The sequence below is a fragment of the Salvelinus fontinalis genome, unplaced genomic scaffold (assembly GCF_029448725.1).
Source record: "Salvelinus fontinalis isolate EN_2023a unplaced genomic scaffold, ASM2944872v1 scaffold_0425, whole genome shotgun sequence".
In the NCBI taxonomy this organism is placed as follows: domain Eukaryota; kingdom Metazoa; phylum Chordata; class Actinopteri; order Salmoniformes; family Salmonidae; genus Salvelinus; species Salvelinus fontinalis.
Window position 1 is genome coordinate 32,162 of NW_026600634.1, and position 21,730 is coordinate 53,891.

Genomic DNA, 21,730 nt, shown 5'->3' on the forward strand with positions numbered 1-21,730 from the left:
GATTCCAGACAATCCAGCTATTTTTCCTCCCTAGAGATTTTAGATAAGGTCTGGTTTATTCTGGTGTTGCTGGGTTCACTAAAACCCTTCTGTTGTACATCATACTACAGAGGAAATGCAAACCTATTGCAGCTATGCTGCTAATGGAGCTTTTCACAACACTGAACAAATCAACAACTAGTGTGATTCTACATGAGGTTTAGTGATGAAACAGTCCTGGGTCATTTATACCACAGAGGGGATTACAAACCTTATCAACCACAAGCCTTACTTTAAATCTAATTGTATTAGTCACATGCGCCGAATACAACAGGTGTAGGTAGACCTTACACTGAAATGCTTACTTACTAGTCCCTAACCAACAGTGCAGTTTGAAGAAAATACAGATAAGAATAAGAAATAAAAGTAACAAGTAATTAAAGAGCAGCAGTAAAATAACAATAGTGAGACTATATACAGGGGGAGGTACCGATACAGAGTCAATGTGCGGGGGCACCGGTTAGTCGAGGTAATATGTACATGTAGGTAGAGATATTGAAGTGACTATGCACAGATGACAACAACAGAGAGTAGCAGTGGTGTAAAGAGGTGGGGGGGGGGGGGCAATGTAAATAGTCTCGGTAGCCATTTAATTACTTTCCATTATAAACTAGCTTTGCCCTATAATCTCATCTTCTGCATATTATATCACACTCCACTGCCTCCCAGAGTTCCCCTCAGAGCTGACAGTCTCTCTCTCTCTCTATCCCGCTCTCTCTCTATCATTAAGTGAATTTATAGGAAGCAGGGAAGGACAGGAAGTATAATCTCAGAGCAGTCATTGATGACGACGATAATGAACACATATTCTCTATGATTGGTTTAGGAGTGTTATTCTCAGATCTCCGGGTGTCTGTGTTCCTACCTCAGGGTCGGCCAGTCTCTGCGACAGCCCCACTAGAAACACCAGGTTTCTCTATGATTGGTTTAGGAGTGTTATTCTCAGATCTCCGGGTGTCTGTGTTCCTACCTCAGGGTCGGCCAGTCTCTGCGACAGCCCCACTAGAAACACCAGACTTCTCTATGATTGGTTTAGGAGTGTTATTCTCAGATCTCCGGGTGTCTGTGTTCCTACCTCAGGGTCGGCCAGTCTCTGCGACAGCCCCACTAGAAACACCAGGTTTCTCTGCACCACTCTGACGCTGGCCAGGAGCTTCCTGTTTTCTGTCGTCTTCAGTTTCTTCTCCACCTGTTTGGCCTTCTTCTCATCCTTTATCCTCTGCAGCTCCTCCGCTGACAGGGGGTTGTACACCGCTGGGTCTTCTGGGTAAGGCTGTAGGCAGAGACAGGAGAGAGAGAGGTGTGTGTTAGATAAAAGGACAGGGGTTTGTACACCTCTGTGTAAAGCTGTTACAGAGACAGGAGAGAGAGAGAGAGGGGGGGGGGGGTGTTACAGAGACAGGAGAGAGAGATGTATGTGTTAGATAAAAGGACAGGGGTTTGTACACCTCTGTGTAAAGCTGTTACAGAGACAGGAGAGAGAGAGGGGGGTGGGGGGTGTTACAGAGACAGGAGAGAGAGGGAGGGGGGTGTTACAGAGACAGGAGAGAGAGGGAGGGGGGTGTTAGATAAAAGGACAGGGGTTTGTACACCTCTGTGTAAAGCTGTTACAGAGACAGGAGAGAGAGAGGGGGGGGGGGTGTTACAGAGACAGGAGAGAGAGAGGGGGGGGGGGTGTTACAGAGACAGGAGAGAGAGAGGGGGGGGGGTGTTACAGAGACAGGAGAGAGAGAGGGGAGGGGGGTGTTACAGAGACAGGAGAGAGAGGGAGGGGGGTGTTACAGAGACAGGAGAGAGAGGGAGGGGGGTGTGTTAGATAAAAGGACAGGGGTTTGTACACCTCTGTGTAAAGCTGTTACAGAGACAGGAGAGAGAGGGGGGGGGGGGTGTTAGATAAAAGGACAGGGGTTTGTACACCTCTGTGTAAAGCTGTTACAGAGACAGGAGAGAGAGGGGGGGGGGGGGTGTTAGATAAAAGGACAGGGGTGTGTACACCTCTGTGTAAAGCTGTTACAGAGACAGGAGAGAGAGAGGGGGGGGGGGGGTGTTACAGAGACAGGAGAGAGAGAGAGGGGGGGTGTTACAGAGACAGGAGAGAGAGAGGGGGGGGGTGTTACAGAGACAGGAGACAGGAGAGAGAGAGAGAGGGGGGGGGGTGTTACAGAGACAGGAGACAGGAGAGAGAGAGAGAGGGGGGGGGGGGTGTTACAGAGACAGGAGACAGGAGAGGGGGGTGTTACAGAGACAGGAGAGAGAGAGGGGGGGGGTGTTAGATAAAAGGACAGGGGGTTGTACACCTCTGTGTAAAGCTGTTACAGAGACAGGAGAGAGAGAGAGGGGGGGTGTTACAGAGACAGGAGAGAGAGGGGGGGGGGGGTGTTAGATAAAAGGACAGGGGTTTTGTACACCTCTGTGTAAAGCTGTTACAGAGAGGCAGCACGTTACACCGCACCCAAACTTTCCCAGAATTCCCCGGTTTCCTGTTGTTACCAGACCAGGCTATACCCCGACATCGCCTTTTTATTCTTTAAATAATTATTTTATGTCGGAAGCTACATTTTTGGCCAATTGCAATTTTAAGTAGGCTTCATTTTTTAAATTTTAAATCCCACTTATATTTGGCCATATCTTTTTTATTGTGAAAGATGCTGTGAAGTCTCATAGCCAGTGAAGTTATAATCGGCCTAATATATAGTGAGCTATATTTTCAGCACCAGGCGCTGTCCACCTATTGATTGCAGTACTGTTGCAGAGTTTACGTTTCAGCACCACTAGATGGTCCGCTGGCCTGCTTTATTAGCTGACTGTCTTCTCTCTCCTCATGAAGGAAGTTAACATTTTAGGCAGGGTAACATTTTAGGCAGCTAACTTCCTTCTTCGAAAATTACATTTGGCACTTCTTGAATCTCGGGTCTGAGATTTAAAAAAAATAATAATACTTTTTTAATGAAACAAATATTAAATCATTTCGGGGCTTTTTGGGGGCCAAATAATATTGGCTGCAGGTCAGATTTGGCCCGTGAGCTGCCAGTTGGGGAACCCTAGGGTAGGGGTTAGTGTAGGATAGGATATGGGGTAGGGATTAGACTAGGGTTTAGGGTAGGGTAGGATTTGGGGTAGGGATTAGACTAGGGTTTAGGGTAGGGTAGGATATGGGGTAGGGATTAGACTAGGGTTTAGGGTAGGATATGGGGTCGGGGTTAGTGTAGGATAGGATATGGGGTCGGGGTTAGACTACGGTTTAGGGTAGGATATGGGGTAGGGGTTAGACTAGGGCAGGGTTTAGGGTAGGATATGGGGTAGAGGTTAGACTATGGCAGGGTTTAGGGTAGGATATGGGGTCGGGATTAGACTAGGGCAGGGTTTAGGGTAGGATATGGGGTAGGGCTAAACTAGGGTAGGGTTTAGTGTAGGGTAGGATATGGGGTACCTTTCTGCAGGCAGGGCAGAGGCCGTTCTCGTCCGTTCGGATACGGTGCCAGCAGAAGCGGCAGATCTGGTAGCCGCAGGTGCAGGGGAAGAAGTTGGCATCATCTATCTCCAGCGGCTCCAAACACAGCGGACACTCCGTAGTATCCATATCCCTCCGGACGGCAGGATATCCAAGACAAGGCGCAGAGAGAGACACACGTGGCAGAGGGCAGCGCAGGCTGGAAAGAGACGGGGGGGGGGGGAGAAAGAGATTACAACACTGAACAGAAAGTCTCACCAGTGGACACAGTGTGTAGAATTGCAGGAAATTAGCTTTGAAAGTGCCATATTATCTTGGAGGGGTGTGAACTGTTTGGGGGAAGCATTTGTCACGAGGTGGGCGTTTAGTTACTATGTCGATAAACGATTACATCTATCCGAACCGTTGCCACCTAGGAAATTAGTGACCAGACCTTCTCAAATAGTAGCTGGTTGAGTACCCCTGGTGTGAGTACCCCTGGTGTGAGTATTAATAGCAGCTAGTTGAGTACCCCTGGTGTGAGTGTTAATAGCGGCTGGTTGAGTACCCTGGTGTGCTGGTTGAGTACCCCTGGTGTGAGTGTTAATAGCAGCTAGTTGAGTACCCCTGGTGTGAGTGTTAATAGTAGCTGGTTGAGTACCCCTGGTGTGAGTGTTAATAGCAGCTAGTTGAGTACCCCTGGTGTGAGTGTTAATAGCAGCTGGTTGAGTACCCCTGGTGTGAGTATTAATAGCAGCTAGTTGAGTACCCCTGGTGTGAGTGTTAATAGCAGCTGGTTGAGTACCCCTGGTGTGAGTATTAATAGCAGCTAGTTGAGTACCCCTGGTGTGCTGGTTGAGTACCCCTGGTGTGAGTGTTAATAGTGGCTGGTTGAGTACCCCTGGTGTGAGTGTTAATAGCAGCTGGTTGAGTACCCCTGGTGTGAGTGTTAATAGCAGCTGGTTGAGTACCCCTGGTGTGAGTATTAATAGCAGCTAGTTGAGTACCCCTGGTGTGAGTGTTAATAGTAGCTGGTGTGAGTGTTATTAGTGGCTGGTTGAGTACCCCTGGTGTGCTGGATGAATACCCCTGGTGTGAGTGTTAATAGTAGCTGGTGTGAGTGTTATTAGTGGCTGGTTGAGTACCCCTGGTGTGCTGGATGAATACCCCTGGTGTGCTGGTTGAGTACCCCTGGTGTGAGTGTTAATAGTGGCTGGTTGAGTACCCCTGGTGTGCTGGTTGAGTACCCCTGGTGTAAGTATTAATAGCAGCTAGTTGAGTACCCCTGGTGTGCTGGTTGAGTACCCCTGGTGTGAGTCTTATTAGTGGCTGGTTGAGTACCCCTGGTGTGCTGGATGAATACCCCTGGTGTGCTGGTTGAGTACCCCTGGTGTGAGTATTAATAGCAGCTAGTTGAGTACCCCTGGTGTGCTGGTTGAGTACCCCTGGTGTGAGTGTTAATAGTGGCTGGTTGAGTACCCCTGGTGTGCTGGTTGAGTACCCCTGGTGTGAGTGTTAATAGTGGCTGGTGTGAGTGCTAATAGTGGCTGGTTGAGTACCCCTGGTGTGCTGGTTGAGTACCCCTGGTGTGAGTGTTAATAGCAGCTGGTTGAGTACCCCTGGCGTGAGTATTAATAGCAGCTAGTTGAGTACCCCTGGTGTGCTGGTTGAGTACCCCTGGTGTGAGTGTTAATAGTGGCTGGTTGAGTACCCCTGGTGTGCTGGTTGAGTACCCCTGGTGTGAGTGTTAATAGCAGCTGGTTGAGTACCCCTGGTGTGCTGGTTGAGTACCCCTGGTGTGAGTGTTAATAGTGGCTGGTGTGAGTGCTAATAGTGGCTGGTTGAGTACCCCTGGTGTGCTGGTTGAGTACCCCTGGTGTGAGTGCTAATAGTGGCTGGTTGAGTACCCCTGGTGTGCTGGTTGAGTACCCCTGGTGTGAGTGCTAATAGTGGCTGGTTGAGTACCCCTGGTGTGCTGGTTGAGTACCCCTGGTGTGAGTGTTAATAGTGCTGTACAGAGAACCAATGACCAACAAACGATACTGACTACACAGTACCGTACAGAGAAACAATGATTGGCTTAAAAGGTCTCTGGCTGAACATGTGTCTGAGTGAGTCTTAACCAACCACTGAGAGAAAGAAAGGCTTCTATGTTCTGCCGTGTGGCCCGTTTTCCACTCAGCCATTTGAGGAATTCAATTGATTTAGTGGTCTAGACCCCATTAGAACTCTCATGTTCTTCTACCCAGAGAGAGATGAGGAAGAGCCATTGGAGAGGTTGAAACACAAGCCTATGTTTAAAGTCTTAAGTGGACACTACACATAATGAGTTGCTGTTTCCGGTGTTGACCGGCTAAAGCCTTCCGGTAAGCTTTGGTTCGGGTTGGCGCCGAGGACCTCATCTACGCCAACCGAACGAGCTCCATACTGCCTTAAAAAGACCTTCACTTGATAAATGAGAAGAGAGAAAAAAAATGGTAATAGTAAAGTTTGTCCATCTTGAGACGCCGTAGCCAGTATATTATGACTATTCCTCAAAATAGTCAGAAAAAAAAAAAAACTAAGAATCTAACTCATGAAAATCGATCAATAATTTTGAGGTGGAGATCTTAGTCGCCCAATTTTACATCCACCACTAAGACGTGCATTATTTCTCAAGTCAGAAAAAGTAGCAAGGCGGCGATTCCTCGTTGAATGACAAACTTCACTTTGGCTACCGACGTCGTCTTGCATAGAGAGAGAGAAAAACATGTCTTGTGCGCAAACAGCCGAAAGAACCCTCGTCAAAGACCCCAAAAACACCAGAAAATGTCCTAATATATGCAGGAACGGTTCTGAACTGTTTCAGATGGGAAGCATACAAGAAGATATAACGAACCAGAGTCTCGTGAGGGTAATAACAGCAGCCTAATTAAAACTACCATTAATAACATGCCCAATACTCTACACCCGTACTCATCTACATTCTCTGCAAAACAGATGACATCTTTCCTCATGTGACGGCTGAATAGGTTGAGACAATTATAAAGTGACAGAGCAGACATCTGGTGTGACGTGAGGAGTGTTGTATGTGTCAGGGAAGGTGTGATTCATAAGAACTATGAGCATTCAGACTACAGATACAGTGCCTTGGGAAAGTATTCAGACCCCTTCCCTGTTTCCACCTTCTGTTACGTTACATCCTTATTCTAAAATTGATTAAATAATGTGTCCCTCAATCTGCACACAATACCCCATAATGACATCACAATACCCCATAACGACATCACAATACCCCATAACGACATCACAATACCCCTTAAATGACATCCCAATACCCCATAGTGACATCACAATACCCCATAATGACAAAGTAAAAACAGGTTTTTAGAAATGTTAGCATAAGTATTCAGACCATTTGCTAGGAGACTCAAAATTGAGCTCGTGTGCATCTTGTTTCCATTGATCATCGTTGAGATGATTCTACAACTTGGAGTCCACCTGAGGTAAATTCTATTGATTGGACATGATTTGGAAAGGCACACACCTGTCTATATAAGGTCCCACAGTTGACAGTGCATGTCAGAGCAAAAACCAAGCCATGAGGTCGAAGGAATTGCCCGTAGAGCTCAGAGACAGGATTGTGTCGAGGCACAGATCTGGGGAAGGGTACCAAAAAATGTCTGCAACATTGAAGGTCCCAAGAACACAGTGGCCTCCATCATTCTTCAATGGAAGAAGTTTGGATCCAACAAGACTCTTCCTAGAGCTGGCCGCCCGGCCAAACTGAGCAATCTGGGGAGAAAGGCCTTGGTCTGGGAGGTGACCAAGAACCCGATGGTCACTCTGACAGAGGTCCAAAGTTTCTCTGTGGAGATAGGAGAACCTTCCAGAAGGACAACCGTCTCCACAGTACTCCACCAATCAGGCCTTTATGGTAGAGTGGACAAACGGAAGCCACTCCTCGGTAAAAGGCACATGACAGCCCGCTTGGAGTTTGGCCAAAAGGCACCTAAAGAGTCTCAGACCATAAGAAACAAGATTATCTGGTCTGATGAAACCAAGATTAAACTCTTTGGCCTGAATGCCAAGTGTCACGTCTGGAGGAAACCTGGCACCATCCCTACGGTGAAGCATGGTGGTGGCACCATCCCTACGGTGAAGCATGGTGGTGGCAGCATCAACAAAGTACTGAGTAAAGGTCTGAATACTTCCCGAATGCAAAGTCACTAACACACATGGACACTGACACACACAAAGAGGAGAGGAAGAAAGAATCTCACACACACACACACACACCAGGAAGTATATAAATGAGACCGGCTGAGTCAGAGGCACACTGGAAGACTCCCCCGGAGAGGATCATGGGTAAACAACACTCATCAAGCTCTCACCAGGATGTCTCATCAGAGAGAGAGAGAGAGAGAGAGATACAGCATGCCTGTCTGTCAAAAGGGCTCTGAATGGATGTGCTGGACGATAACAAGGGCCTTTACAATCCATCCCCAGATACCTGTCTTTCTCATTGGGAAAGGATCACCTCATTCTATGTGTTTCACTCTAACAGTAAGCTATACATACACTACGTGACCACCTGTATGACATCCAACATCTCATCCAAAATAATGGCCATTAATATGGAGTTTGTCCCCCCCTCTTTGCTGCTATAAAAGCCTCCACTCTTCTGGGAAGGCTTTCCACTAGATGCTGGAACATTGCTGCAATTACAGCCTCTACTCTTCTGGGAAGGCTGTCCACTAGATGTTGGAACATTGCTGCTATAACAGCCTCCACTCTTCTGGGAAGGCTTTCCACTAGATGTTGGAACATTGCTGACTTGCTTCCATTCAACCACACTCCTCAGGCTGCATCTTGTTCTGTTTCTCACAGAGAGAGAATGTCTCTTCAGGCTCCATCTTGTTCTGGTTCTCACAGAGAGAGAATGTCTCCTCAGGCTCCATCTTGTTCTGGTTCTCACAGAGAGAGAATGTCTCCTCAGGCTCCATCTTGTTCTGGTTCTCACAGAGAGAATGTCTCCTCAGGCTCCATCTTGTTCTGGTTCTCACAGAGAGAGAATGTCTCCTCAGGCTCCATCTTGTTCTGGTTCTCACAGAGAGAATGTCTCCTCAGGCTCCATCTTGTTCTGTTTCTCACAGAGAGAATGTCTCCTCAGGCTCCATCTTGTTCTGGTTCTCACAGAGAGAGAATGTCTCCTCAAGCTCCATCTTGTTCTGGTTCTCACAGAGAGAATGTCTCCTCAGGCTCCATCTTGTTCTGGTTCTCACAGAGAGAATGTCTCTTCAGGCTCCATCTTGTTCTGGTTCTCACAGAGAGAATGTCTCCTCAGGCTCCATCTTGTTCTGTTTCTCACAGAGAGAATGTCTCCTCAGGCTCCATCTTGTTCTGTTTCTCACAGAGAGAATGTCTCCTCAGGCTCCATCTTGTTCTGTTTCTCACAGAGAGAATGTCTCCTCAGGCTCCATCTTGTTCTGGTTCTCACAGAGAGAATGTCTCCTCAGGCTCCATCTTGTTCTGGTTCTCACAGAGAGAGAATGTCTCCTCAGGCTCCATCTTGTTCTGTTTCTACCAGAGAGAATGTCTCCTCAGGCTCCATCTTGTTCTGGTTCTCACAGAGAGAGAATGTCTCCTCAGGCTCCATCTTGTTCTGGTTCTCACAGAGAGAATGTCTCCTCAGGCTCCATCTTGTTCTGTTTCTACCAGAGAGAATGTCTCCTCAGGCTCCATCTTGTTCTGGTTCTCAGAGAGAGAATGTCTCCTCAGGCTCCATCTTGTTCTGGTTCTCAGAGAGAGAATGTCTCCTCAGGCTCCATCTTGTTCTGTTTCTCACAGAGAGAATGTCTCCTCAGGCTCCATCTTGTTCTGGTTCTCACAGAGAGAATGTCTCCTCAGGCTCCATCTTGTTCTGGTTCTCACAGAGAGAATGTCTCCTCAGGCTCCATCTTGTTCTGTTTCTCACAGAGAGAGAATGTCTCCTCAAGCTCCATCTTGTTCTGGTTCTCACAGAGAGAATGTCTCCTCAAGCTCCATCTTGTTCTGCTTCTCACAGAGAAAGACTGGTCTGCTAAAAGACATCCTTGTAGACATTACATGCATATGCCGTTTCTCAATTGGGTTAGCTCAACTCCTGCATCCTCTTCTCAGTCCTCACTTCCTTTTGACAAAGGTAAAAAATAATCAAGGAGAGGCGGCGAGGAGAGGGAAAGCGGACTAAAATCCTGGGCTAGGGCCCACAGACCCGGGCTAGGGCCCACAGACCCGGGCTAGGGCCCACAGACGCAGGCTAGGGCCCACAGACGCAGGCTAGGGCCCACAGACCAGGGCTAGGGCCCACAGACCCGGGCTAGGGCCCACAGACCCGGGCTAGGGCCCACAGACCCGGGCTAGGGCCCACAGACCCGGGCTAGGGCCCACAGACCCGGGCTAAGGCCCACAGACCCGGGCTAAGGCCCACAGACCTGGGACGCAGCCTAGAGGTTGGCAGCCAAGGACTGCTAGTATGTGAAAACAATGGCATGGTATTCCTACTGTATCTCACATCGCCTGGTCAGCTTCATGTCTTTCTGTTGATCCTTCACTATATACTGTCAATAGAATAACCTGGTCAGGTTCATGTCTGTCTGTTGATCCTTCACTATATACTGTCAATAGAATAGTCTGGTCAGGTTCATGTCTTTCTGTTGATCCTTCACTATATACTGTCAATAGAATAGTCTGGTCAGGTTCATGTCTTTCTGTTGATCCTTCACTATATACTGTCAATAGAATAGTCTGGTCAGGTTCATGTCTTTCTGTTGATCCTTCACTATATACTGTCAATAGAATAGTCTGGTCAGGTTCATGTCTTTCTGTTGATCCTTCACTATATACTGTCAATAGAATAGTCTGGTCAGGTTCATGTCTTTCTGTTGATCCTTCACTATATACTGTCAATAGAATAGTCTGGTCAGGTTCATGTCTTTCTGTTGATCCTTCACTATATACTGTCAATAGAATAGTCTGGTCAGGTTCATGTCTTTCTGTTGATCCTTCACTATATACTGTCAATAGAATAGTCTGGTCAGGTTCATGTCTTTCTGTTGATCCTTCACTATATACTGTCAATAGAATAGTCTGGTCAGGTTCATGTCTTTCTGTTGATCCTTCACTATATACTGTCAATAGAATAACCTGGTCGGCTTCATGTCTTTCTGTTGATCCTTCACTATATACTGTCAATAGAATAGTCTGGTCAGGTTCATGTCTTTCTGTTGATCCTTCACTATATACTGTCAATAGAATAGTCTGGTCAGGTTCATGTCTTTCTGTTGATCCTTCACTATATACTGTCAATAGAATAGCCTGGCCGTCTTCGTGTCCTTCTGTTCCTTGTCTATTGGAGGTGGGCTTGAGTCGTGTTCATTAGGCACCAAACTAAAGAAAACGGACCCGGGAGGGACTACCTGAAACTTATAAGAAATGCTTGTTTTACTTTTTCCATTGCAAAACGTTTTTCTACGGTGTGCACTAATGAATGTGACCCACGGGTTCAGCCAGTGTAGGTGGCTGTAGTTCTGTCTCACTAGGGGCAGGGGAGAGGCCAGAGAGAGAGAGAGAGCGATACACACACACACACACTAGGGGTAGAGGAAGGGGGAGTCTAAAAATACCCTGTCCAGTCCCTAGCATGGAGAGAGGAGGAGCCAGCTCCCCAGTCCTCTCTTTAAAGGTGAAGGGAAGCATGGTGCTCTTTGACCCCTCCCCTTCTTCTCCTGCCTGCTCTACATGTAAGGCAAACAGCCCTTCCTGGGGCCGACCCTGTGATGCGGCCCAAATAGAGCCCTATTCCCTTTATAGTGCACTACTTTTTCACCAGGGTCCATAGGGCTCTGGTCTAAAGTTGTGCACTATATAGGGAATAGGTTGCCGTTTGGGGGACAGCCCCACTGGACACAGGCCAGAGGTGGGGTATCCGAGTGGGCCCTACCCTGATTGGATGGGTGAATGGCCTGCAGAGTGGAGCTCGTCTGACTCACGCTCCTACATGTGTCTAGTATGAAATTAGAAACAGCCACGGACGCATTTTAGCCTCTCAGTTAAGTTACTGTTCAGCGTTGAGACTTCGGGCTGTGGTTTCCCAGAATGCAGTCATGGTAGGATCTGTCTGTCTGGCTACGGAGAGAACCACCACTGTGGTCGTTCCTACCAGGCGGCATAGACAGGAGCTGTGTCTGCACCATATACTCTCACAACTGGTGTCCCTCAGGGCTCGGTTCTAGGCCCTCTCCTCTTCTCTCTAAAGACCAAGTCACTCTGCTCCTCACGTGGTCTCTCCGATCATTGCTATGCGTAGACACTCCACTACATTTACTCAACATTTCTTCTTTTTTTTCTATGTTGTTTCATACAAAAGTACTTTTATGCCGCAAAAATATTTTTCTCCTTTTTTGGGGACCCCACTGCAGTTCCCCTGCGACAACAATAGGGGTCGCCACCCCACCTTTAACATCAGAGTGACATACCACCCCACCTTTAACATCAGTAGAGTGACATACCACCCCACCTTTACCATCAGCAGAGTGTGACATACCACCCCACCTTTACCATCAGCAGAGTGTGACATACCACCCCACCTTTACCATCAGCAGAGTGACATACCACTGCTCTATAACATCAGTAGAGTGACATACCACTGCTCTATAACATCAGTAGAGAGTGACATACCACTGCTCTATAACATCAGTAGAGTGACATACCACTGCTCTATACCATCAGCAGAGTGTGACATACCACTGCTCTATAACATCAGTAGAGTGACATACCACTGCTCTATAACATCAGTAGAGTGTGACATACCACTGCTCTATAACATCAGTAGAGTGACATACCACTGCTCTATAACATCAGTAGAGTGACATACCACTGCTCTATAACATCAGTAGAGTGAGACATACCACTGCTCTATAACATCAGTAGAGTGTGACATACCACTGCTCTATAACATCAGTAGAGTGAGACATACCACTGCTCTATAACATCAGTAGAGTGACATACCACTGCTCTATAACATCAGTAGTGTGACATACCACTGCTCTATAACATCAGTAGAGTGAGACATACCACTGCTCTATAACATCAGTAGAGTGACATACCACTGCTCTATAACATCAGTAGAGTGACATACCACTGCTCTATAACATCAGTAGAGTGACATACCACTGCTCTATAACATCAGTAGAGTGACATACCACTGCTCTATACCATCAGCAGAGTGTGACATACCACTGCTCTATAACATCAGTAGAGTGACATACCACTGCTCTATAACATCAGTAGAGTGTGACATACCACTGCTCTATAACATCAGTAGAGTGACATACCACTGCTCTATAACATCAGTAGAGTGACATACCACTGCTCTATAACATCAGTAGAGTGAGACATACCACTGCTCTATAACATCAGTAGAGTGAGACATACCACTGCTCTATAACATCAGTAGAGTGTGACATACCACTGCTCTATAACATCAGTAGAGTGAGACATACCACTGCTCTATAACATCAGTAGAGTGACATACCACTGCTCTATAACATCAGTAGTGTGACATACCACTGCTCTATAACATCAGTAGAGTGACATACCACTGCTCTATAACATCAGTAGAGTGAGACATACCACTGCTCTATAACATCAGTAGAGTGACATACCACTGCTCTATAACATCAGTAGAGTGACATACCACTGCTCTATAACATCAGTAGAGTGACATACCACTGCTCTATAACATCAGTAGAGTGACATACCACTGCTCTATAACATCAGTAGAGTGACATACCACTGCTCTATAACATCAGTAGAGTGACATACCACTGCTCTATAACATCAGTAGAGTGACATACCACTGCTCTATAACATCAGTAGAGTGACATACTACTGCTCTATAACATCAGTAGAGTGTGACATACCACTGCTCTATAACATCAGTAGAGTGACATACCACTGCTCTATAACATCAGTAGAGTGTGACATACCACTGCTCTATAACATCAGTAGAGTGTGACATACCACTGCTCTATAACATCAGTAGTGTGACATACCACTGCTCTATAACATCAGTAGTGTGACATACCACTGCTCTATAACATCAGTAGAGAGACATACCACTGCTCTATAACATCAGTAGAGTGTGACATACCACTGCTCTATAACATCAGTAGAGAGTGACATACCACTGCTCTATAACATCAGTAGAGTGACATACCACTGCTCTATAACATCAGTAGTGTGACATACCACTGCTCTATAACATCAGTAGTGTGACATACCACTGCTCTATAACATCAGTAGAGTGACATACCACTGCTCTATAACATCAGTAGTGTGACATACCACTGCTCTATAACATCAGTAGTGTGACATACCACTGCTCTATAACATCAGTAGAGTGACATACCACTGCTCTATAACATCAGTAGAGTGTGACATACCACTGCTCTATAACATCAGTAGTGTGACATACCACTGCTCTATAACATCAGTAGAGTGTGACATACCACTGCTCTATAACATCAGTAGAGTGTGACATACCACTGCTCTATAACATCAGTAGAGTGTGACATACCACTGCTCTATAACATCAGTAGAGTGTGACATACCACTGCTCTATAACATCAGTAGAGTGACATACCACTGCTCTATAACATCAGTAGAGTGACATACCACTGCTCTATAACATCAGTAGAGTGTGACATACCACTGCTCTATAACATCAGTAGAGTGACATACCACTGCTCTATAACATCAGTAGAGTGTGACATACCACTGCTCTATAACATCAGTAGAGTGACATACCACTGCTCTATAACATCAGTAGAGTGACATACCACTGCTCTATAACATCAGTAGAGTGACATACCACTGCTCTATAACATCAGTAGAGTGTGACATACCACTGCTCTATAACATCAGTAGAGTGTGACATACCACTGCTCTATAACATCAGTAGAGTGTGACATACCACTGCTCTATAACATCAGTAGAGTGTGACATACCACTGCTCTATAACATCAGTAGTGTGACATACCACTGCTCTATAACATCAGTAGAGTGTGACATACCACTGCTCTATAACATCAGTAGAGTGACATACCACTGCTCTATAACATCAGTAGAGTGACATACCACTGCTCTATAACATCAGTAGAGTGTGACATACCACTGCTCTATAACATCAGTAGAGTGTGACATACCACTGCTCTATAACATCAGTAGAGTGACATACCACTGCTCTATAACATCAGTAGAGTGACATACCACTGCTCTATAACATCAGTAGAGTGACATACCACTGCTCTATAACATCAGTAGAGTGTGACATACCACTGCTCTATAACATCAGTAGTGTGACATACCACTGCTCTATAACATCAGTAGAGTGACATACCACTGCTCTATAACATCAGTAGTGTGACATACCACTGCTCTATAACATCAGTAGTGTGACATACCACTGCTCTATAACATCAGTAGTGTGACATACCACTGCTCTATAACATCAGTAGAGTGACATACCACTGCTCTATAACATCAGTAGTGTGACATACCACTGCTCTATAACATCAGTAGTGTGACATACCACTGCTCTATAACATCAGTAGTGTGACATACCACTGCTCTATAACATCAGTAGAGTGACATACCACTGCTCTATAACATCAGTAGAGTGACATACCACTGCTCTATAACATCAGTAGAGTGACATACCACTGCTCTATAACATCAGTAGAGTGACATACCACTGCTCTATAACATCAGTAGTGTGACATACCACTGCTCTATAACATCAGCAGAGTGACATACCACTGCTCTATAACATCAGTAGAGTGAGACATACCACTGCTCTATAACATCAGTAGTGTGACATACCACTGCTCTATAACATCAGTAGAGTGAGACATACCACTGCTCTATAACATCAGTAGAGTGAGACATACCACTGCTCTATAACATCAGTAGTGTGACATACCACTGCTCTATAACATCAGTAGTGTGACATACCACTGCTCTATAACATCAGTAGAGTGACATACCACTGCTCTATAACATCAGCAGAGTGACATACCACTGCTCTATAACATCAGACTTTTCCTCACACAGGAAGTGGCGCAGGTCCTAACCCAGGCACATGTCATCTCCAGTCTAGACTGCTGCAACTCTGTTGCCTGGGCTCCCCGATGAGCCATCAAATCCCTGCAACTTATCCAGAATGTTTTATTTCACCTTTATTGAACTAGGCAAGTCAGTTAAGAACATATTCTTATTTTCAATGACAGCCTAGGAACAGTGGGTTAACTAGCTTGTTCAGGGGCAGAACGACAGATTTTTACCTTGTCAGCTCAGGGATTCGATCCAGCAACCTTTCAGGTTACTGGCCCAATGCTCTAACCGCTAGGCTACCTGCCGCCCCACAATGAATGACACAGCCCGTCTGGTCGTTCAACGTTCCTAAATTCTCCCATGTCACCTCGCTCCACCGCACTCTCCACTGGCTTCCAGTCGAAATTCGCATCATCTTCAAGACCATGGTGCTCGCCTACGGAGGAGCAAGGGGAACTGCCCCTCCCTACCTCCAGGCTATGCTCAAACCCTACACCCCAACCCGAGCACTCTGTACTGCCACCCCATGTCTCTTGAGGCCTCCCAACTAGGGCTGGGCAATATGGCCTAAAAATCATATCTTGCTTTTTTCAAATTTATGGGTGATTGTGGGGGTATGCATGTCCGAGCTGTGTGCTAGTCGTTTAAAAACAGACAGCTCGGTGCTTTCAACATGTCAATACCTCTTACAAATACAAGTAGTGATGAAGTCAATCTCTCCACTACTTTGAGCCTGGAGAGATTGACATGCATATTATTCATGTTTGCTCTCTGTCTACATGCCAGCCGTGCTGCCCTGTTCTGGGCCAATTGCAATTTTCCAAAACATGGAGGATTAGGGCCTTGTAAAAACCGCCATGCAGAGAACATGGACAGAATCCAAACATTAAAACGGAATTGAACAATATTCAGTAAAGTTTATCATAAGACATGAACAGAATGCTTCAGTGATTTGTATTTCCTGCAACTTTCTTAACAGCCAATGAGATCTCCTGTGTGTATGTGCCTGTCTACCACTTTGTGTAGACGTTTGCAAAAATGCTAATAAAAACAGTCTTCTGGTAGATGGCAAGGCTTTCCCAAAAACTCTGTCAATTAAATGTTAACTACAAAGTAGCCTATGCTTACCTGGCAGAATGATATCTTGATTCTTTACAAACTCTACCATCATGTGCACTACAAAAACACTGCTAAACAACAGCCTCGCTTTGTGCACGTTAAAGGGAAACTACACCCAAAAATATCTGTAACTGTTTTAAAGTCACTATTGGCCTATTGGCGGTTTCTTTCCTCTCCGGCAACTTAGTTAGAAAGGACGTCTGTATCTTTGTATTGACACACCATCCAAAGTGTAATTAATAACTTCACCATGCTCAAAGGGATATTCAATGTCTATTTCGCCCCCCCATCTACCTAGCTTGCTGGTCTTTGTGGTTGAATCTGTGTTTGAAATTCCCTGCTATACTGCAGAACCTTAAAGATAATTGTATGTGTTGGGTACAGAGATGATGTAGGCGTTCAAAAATCATGTTAAACACTATTGAACACAGTGAGTCGATGCAACTTGTGACTTGTTAAGTACATTTGTACTCCTTAACTCAATACCATTTGAATACATTTGTAAAGACTTTGACATTACTATACGGGGTATTGGGTGTAGGCCAGTGACAAACTAATCTAAAATGTTATCAATTTTAAATTCAGGCTGTAACAACAAAATGTGATAAAACTACAGTGGTGTGAAAACTTTAAGGGCACTGTATTTGACGGATGTTTTACACTTTTTTTAAAAGCCGGTCAAGTGACGCGAATGTAGCTAGCTAGCGCTAGCGGATGGAGCTAGCAACTCTCTGTAGGCTAGCTAGCTAACCAGACAATCCAACAATAATAAACAAAACTGAATACTTATGCCATTCTAAAATACTATTTTCATATTTTAAACAAGAACACTACACTACTTTTAGACGTATAAAACACGTTTTCAAACGTGAAAGAAGTGTCAGGTTTGCTATCTGTTAGCTAGTTAGGTTCAGTATTAGCAACAAAAAAAGAAAAACCGTTCAAAACTGACAGTGCGGCCTATCCCTTCCCGGCAAAGCCTGCGACTCTCCTACTTAGATTGCCTCCAAGACCGGCAAGCATTTTGGGCGAACCTTTTGACTTTTCCACTGCTCTTATAACATGAACTTCGAAGACAGGGGTAGGATATTTGTGAATGGTGGATTTGTACTCCATCCCCATTTACTTTTGTAATCCTTGCAACCTATCTGGCGATAGTTTCAGGCGATAGTTTGAGTTACTCACCCTGTCTATTTTGCTGGGATTTCTCTCCAGGGGATATCCAGACCAAACTGGGGCCGGGGTTGATAATATTTCTAAGCTCGCAACTGTATTTCAGTCAGCGTTTAAATTCAATTCTAGTTGTATTTCTTGAGAAAACGCCTTGCTTTTTCTTTTTCAGGCTCTGTGTAACGATAGCGGTACCTTCTCTTCTTCTTCGTGTGGTCTGGCAGACTAGAGGCTTTTTTTTGCGTATTACTGCATTTTACAGGTCGGAGTGTGAATTGCAGATTTTGTTAAAATCAAATCAAATTGTATCCGTCACATAAACATATTTAGCAGATGTTATTGCATGTGTAGCAAAATGCTTGTGTTCCTAGCTCCAGCAGTGCAGTAGTATCTAACTAAATGCTTGTGTTCCTAGCTCCAGCAGTGCAGTAGTATCTAACTAAATGTTTGTGTTCCTAGCTCCAGCAGTGCAGTAGTATCTAACTAAATGCTTGTGTTCCTAGCTCCAACAGTGCAGTAATATCTAACTAAATGCTTGTGTTCCTAGCTCCAACAGTGCAGTAGTATCTAACTAAATGCTTGTGTTCCTAGCTCCAGCAGTGCAGTAGTATCTAACTAAATGTTTGTGTTCCTAGCTCCAGCAGTGCAGTAGTATCTAACTAAATGTTTGTGTTCCTAGCTCCAGCAGTGCAGTAGTATCTAACTAAATGCTTGTGTTTCTAGCTCCAACAGTGCAGTAGTATCTAACTAAATGCTTGTGTTTCTAGCTCCAGCAGTGCAGTAGTATCTAACTAAATGCTTGTGTTCCTAGCTCCAACAGTGCAGTAATATCTAACTAAATGCTTGTGTTCCTAGCTCCAACAGTGCAGTAGTATCTAACTAAATGTTTGTGTTCCTAGCTCCAGCAGTGCAGTAGTATCTAACTAAATGTTTGTGTTCCTAGCTCCAGCAGTGCAGTAGTATCTAACTAAATGCTTGTGTTCCTAGCTCCAGCAGTGCAGTAGTATCTAACTAAATGCTTGTGTTCCTAGCTCCAGCAGTGCAGTAGTATCTAACTAAATGCTTGTGTTCCTAGCTCCAGCAGTGCAGTAGTATCCCCTTCACAAAAAAAGGGAAAAGGGGAATGGTATTTTTTTTTTATTGCACTACAATCTAACCCTACCACAGGAGGCTTCTGAGGGGAGGGCGGCTAATATTAATGGCTGGAACGGGGCAGACACAATGGCATCAAATACATGGAAACCATGTGTTTTATGTATTTGATACCATTCCACATCAGCCATTACCATGAGCCCGTCCTCCCCAATTAAGGTGCCACCAACCTCCTGTCAACCCTACATACACTCCACTAAACCCACCACCGCTTCCAACTACTTTGGCCCTACCAGATCCTACAACAGGGTTTCGGCCTGGGGGGCTGGAACCCCTTCTCTCATAACCCCATGTACTTATTCTACACTAAAACCTCTGACGCCCAATAACTTATCTGTGGCTGATACCACTAGATCAACCTTCTGGGATTTCCATTCCATCTGTGCGGTACAATTAATGACCACAGAAATAAAAACTCAAGAAATCATACCTTACTAAAACTCATCCTCTCTGGCTCTCTCTCTTTAGTTCTACTCACTGACGGGCTCCCAGTGGAATCACTCCCCCTTGGGCTATTCTCTAGTCTCTTCACTGCCTCAGCACAGGAAACTTTCTACCCCACTCGAAACTAGCAATCTCAACCTGTCTGTCTCTCACAGGGCACTTCGCATCCCCAGCTGCAGTTAACACACAGTGCTTTTTTCTATCTCAACTCTATCCCAACTTTACACTCCCTCTGACCATGCACTCCGAAACATCTCCCTTTTACACAGTGCTGCAACATGTCTGAATCCTTGGCACCTAAAGCACCGTAGCGGGTTCGGAACATGGGCCCTCACAGAATATCAAATATAACCTAACCTAACCTTATCAGGTGGTGAACTCTGTGTCAAAGCTAACAAACAGACAGGGTATTGCCACTGGGGCTACATCTCATCAAACGGCGGGCGTCACAAATACCAGCAATATTATTTTTCCATTTGATCCACCCCACTGATCACTCCTTTGAGCCGCGCCCTGCTCCGGATTGCAAAGCACGACACAGGTTGAGCCCTGAGACGCGTGACGGAGAGCGTCTGCTGCCTCTGGGCAAGGGATGCAGAAAAACAATAAACACAATTACACTTCTCAAAACTTTGACAGATTTAACCCGCTGCCAGTTTGTTCTTCAACCAGCTTGACACGACATACACTACAAATCTCCTGATGATTTCCCCATCAGTTCACTTAAAGCTCTTCAACATCATTACTCCTTAAAATATAATAACTATCTCTCCCCTTTCCCCTCCCATATTGCTGGGACTAAAATAGAATGTGTTCCTTTGTCTCCATCTTCTCTTGTCAGTGATGACACCTCCCAGTCGGATGTTTTCCCACCAATCAACTGTTAAGCCTGATGTGCCCAAACCCTTTGTTTCCTCCGTTCTCTCTCGAACCTGAGAATATTTCTGTCGCCACCTTTTCCTGGATCTTATACAGGTGTCTTTCCATTTCTTTTTCTCTCCCTGTTCCACAACTCTTGCCATTTTGTTTTAAAACAATGTTATAATTAAACCCCTTGGCTTCTGCTTTACTGATGGACATTTCCATATCAATAGTAGAATGTTGGAGAGCCTGCTTGGCAAGAACATCCACTTCCTCATTCCCCTGTACTCCAACCTGAGCTGGTACCTAGAAGGAACCCCACAAATACCCTCTGGCTGCAGAAATAGTCATTATAATGGGCTCATGGGTATTGTAGTCACCAACATTGCTTTCTCCAAACGTTCCATTCAATAATATTGAAGGCAAATAGAGCACAAAATATGATGTTGTTGTAGTTAAAAGCATTAAAATACAAAATAATTCCTTTAATAAAACACCGAAATAAAGGACGCACACAACTGATGGACAGCATTACATTTCCTGATAAGTAATGCATTTAAGCATAATGTTTGGGCATTTAGACATCATGTTTGGGCATTTAGGCATAAAGTTTAGGTATGAGAAACATTTGATAAAAATCACAAATAGGCCTTAGAATTATTTAAAAACATTTTATAATTTTTTTTGTCACATTGTTATTGAAACGCTGACACATACACATGGTATTTACAATGACATATTCTATGATATCCTACAGGAGAAAAAGGTGCTCAACCCTGGTCTGTCATCAGAGGTAACGGATCAGCTATATCTGCAGCCAGGTCCTTTAGCACCATGCTGTGTTTACAAAGGCAGCGATTTATAACCAGACGCATCGCTTTCAAATGTCTCAAAAGGATCACATTGCAGTTATTGTGGAATAACCTAACCAACCCACTTTAGTATTGTTGTCTGTGTTTCATTCAAGTCCAAGAGGAAGTCCTTGAAAATGGTATGTTAAAGGGGTCATTTCCTTTAAGAGACTTGAGCTTGGTGAGAGAACCAGATTCATATCTCCGTCGCTCACTTCCTGTCACTAAAACCAAGGTGTTTTAAAGATATACGTTTCACAACGGGTCAAAGTCAATGTTGTTCACTGAAATAAGAAGTTGTGCTCCCAAGCACAAGGAATTCAAGATGGGTTAAGGTTTTCAAAGGTACTTGGCAGTCGATAGCTGTCATACAGGTGGCTTGGTAAGGTCCAGGATCTGGAGTTGAGGTAACGAGAGATCCAGGATGGTTGATAAGGTCCAGGATCTGGAGTTGAGGTAACGAGAGATCCAGGATGGTTGATAAGGTCCAGGATCTGGAGTTGAGGCAACGAGAGATCCAGGATGGTTG

At 45.1% G+C, this 21,730-nt stretch overlaps 1 protein-coding gene across 1 annotated transcript in view; it reads right to left on the reverse strand.

Annotated features, from left to right (window-relative positions):
* LOC129846005 (CCR4-NOT transcription complex subunit 4-like) overlaps positions 1-18,129 on the reverse strand; it is a 38,723-nt gene extending 20,594 nt beyond the window's left edge. The window contains exons 1-3 of the mRNA XM_055913998.1: positions 17,909-18,129; positions 3,470-3,689; positions 1,115-1,312 (exon numbers count right to left, since the gene is read on the reverse strand). Of these exons, the coding sequence (XP_055769973.1) occupies positions 1,115-1,312; positions 3,470-3,619 (348 nt within the window). The 5' untranslated portion in view covers positions 3,620-3,689; positions 17,909-18,129. The remainder of the gene's footprint in view (positions 1-1,114; positions 1,313-3,469; positions 3,690-17,908) is intronic.
* Positions 18,130-21,730: the final 3,601 nt, after the last annotated feature.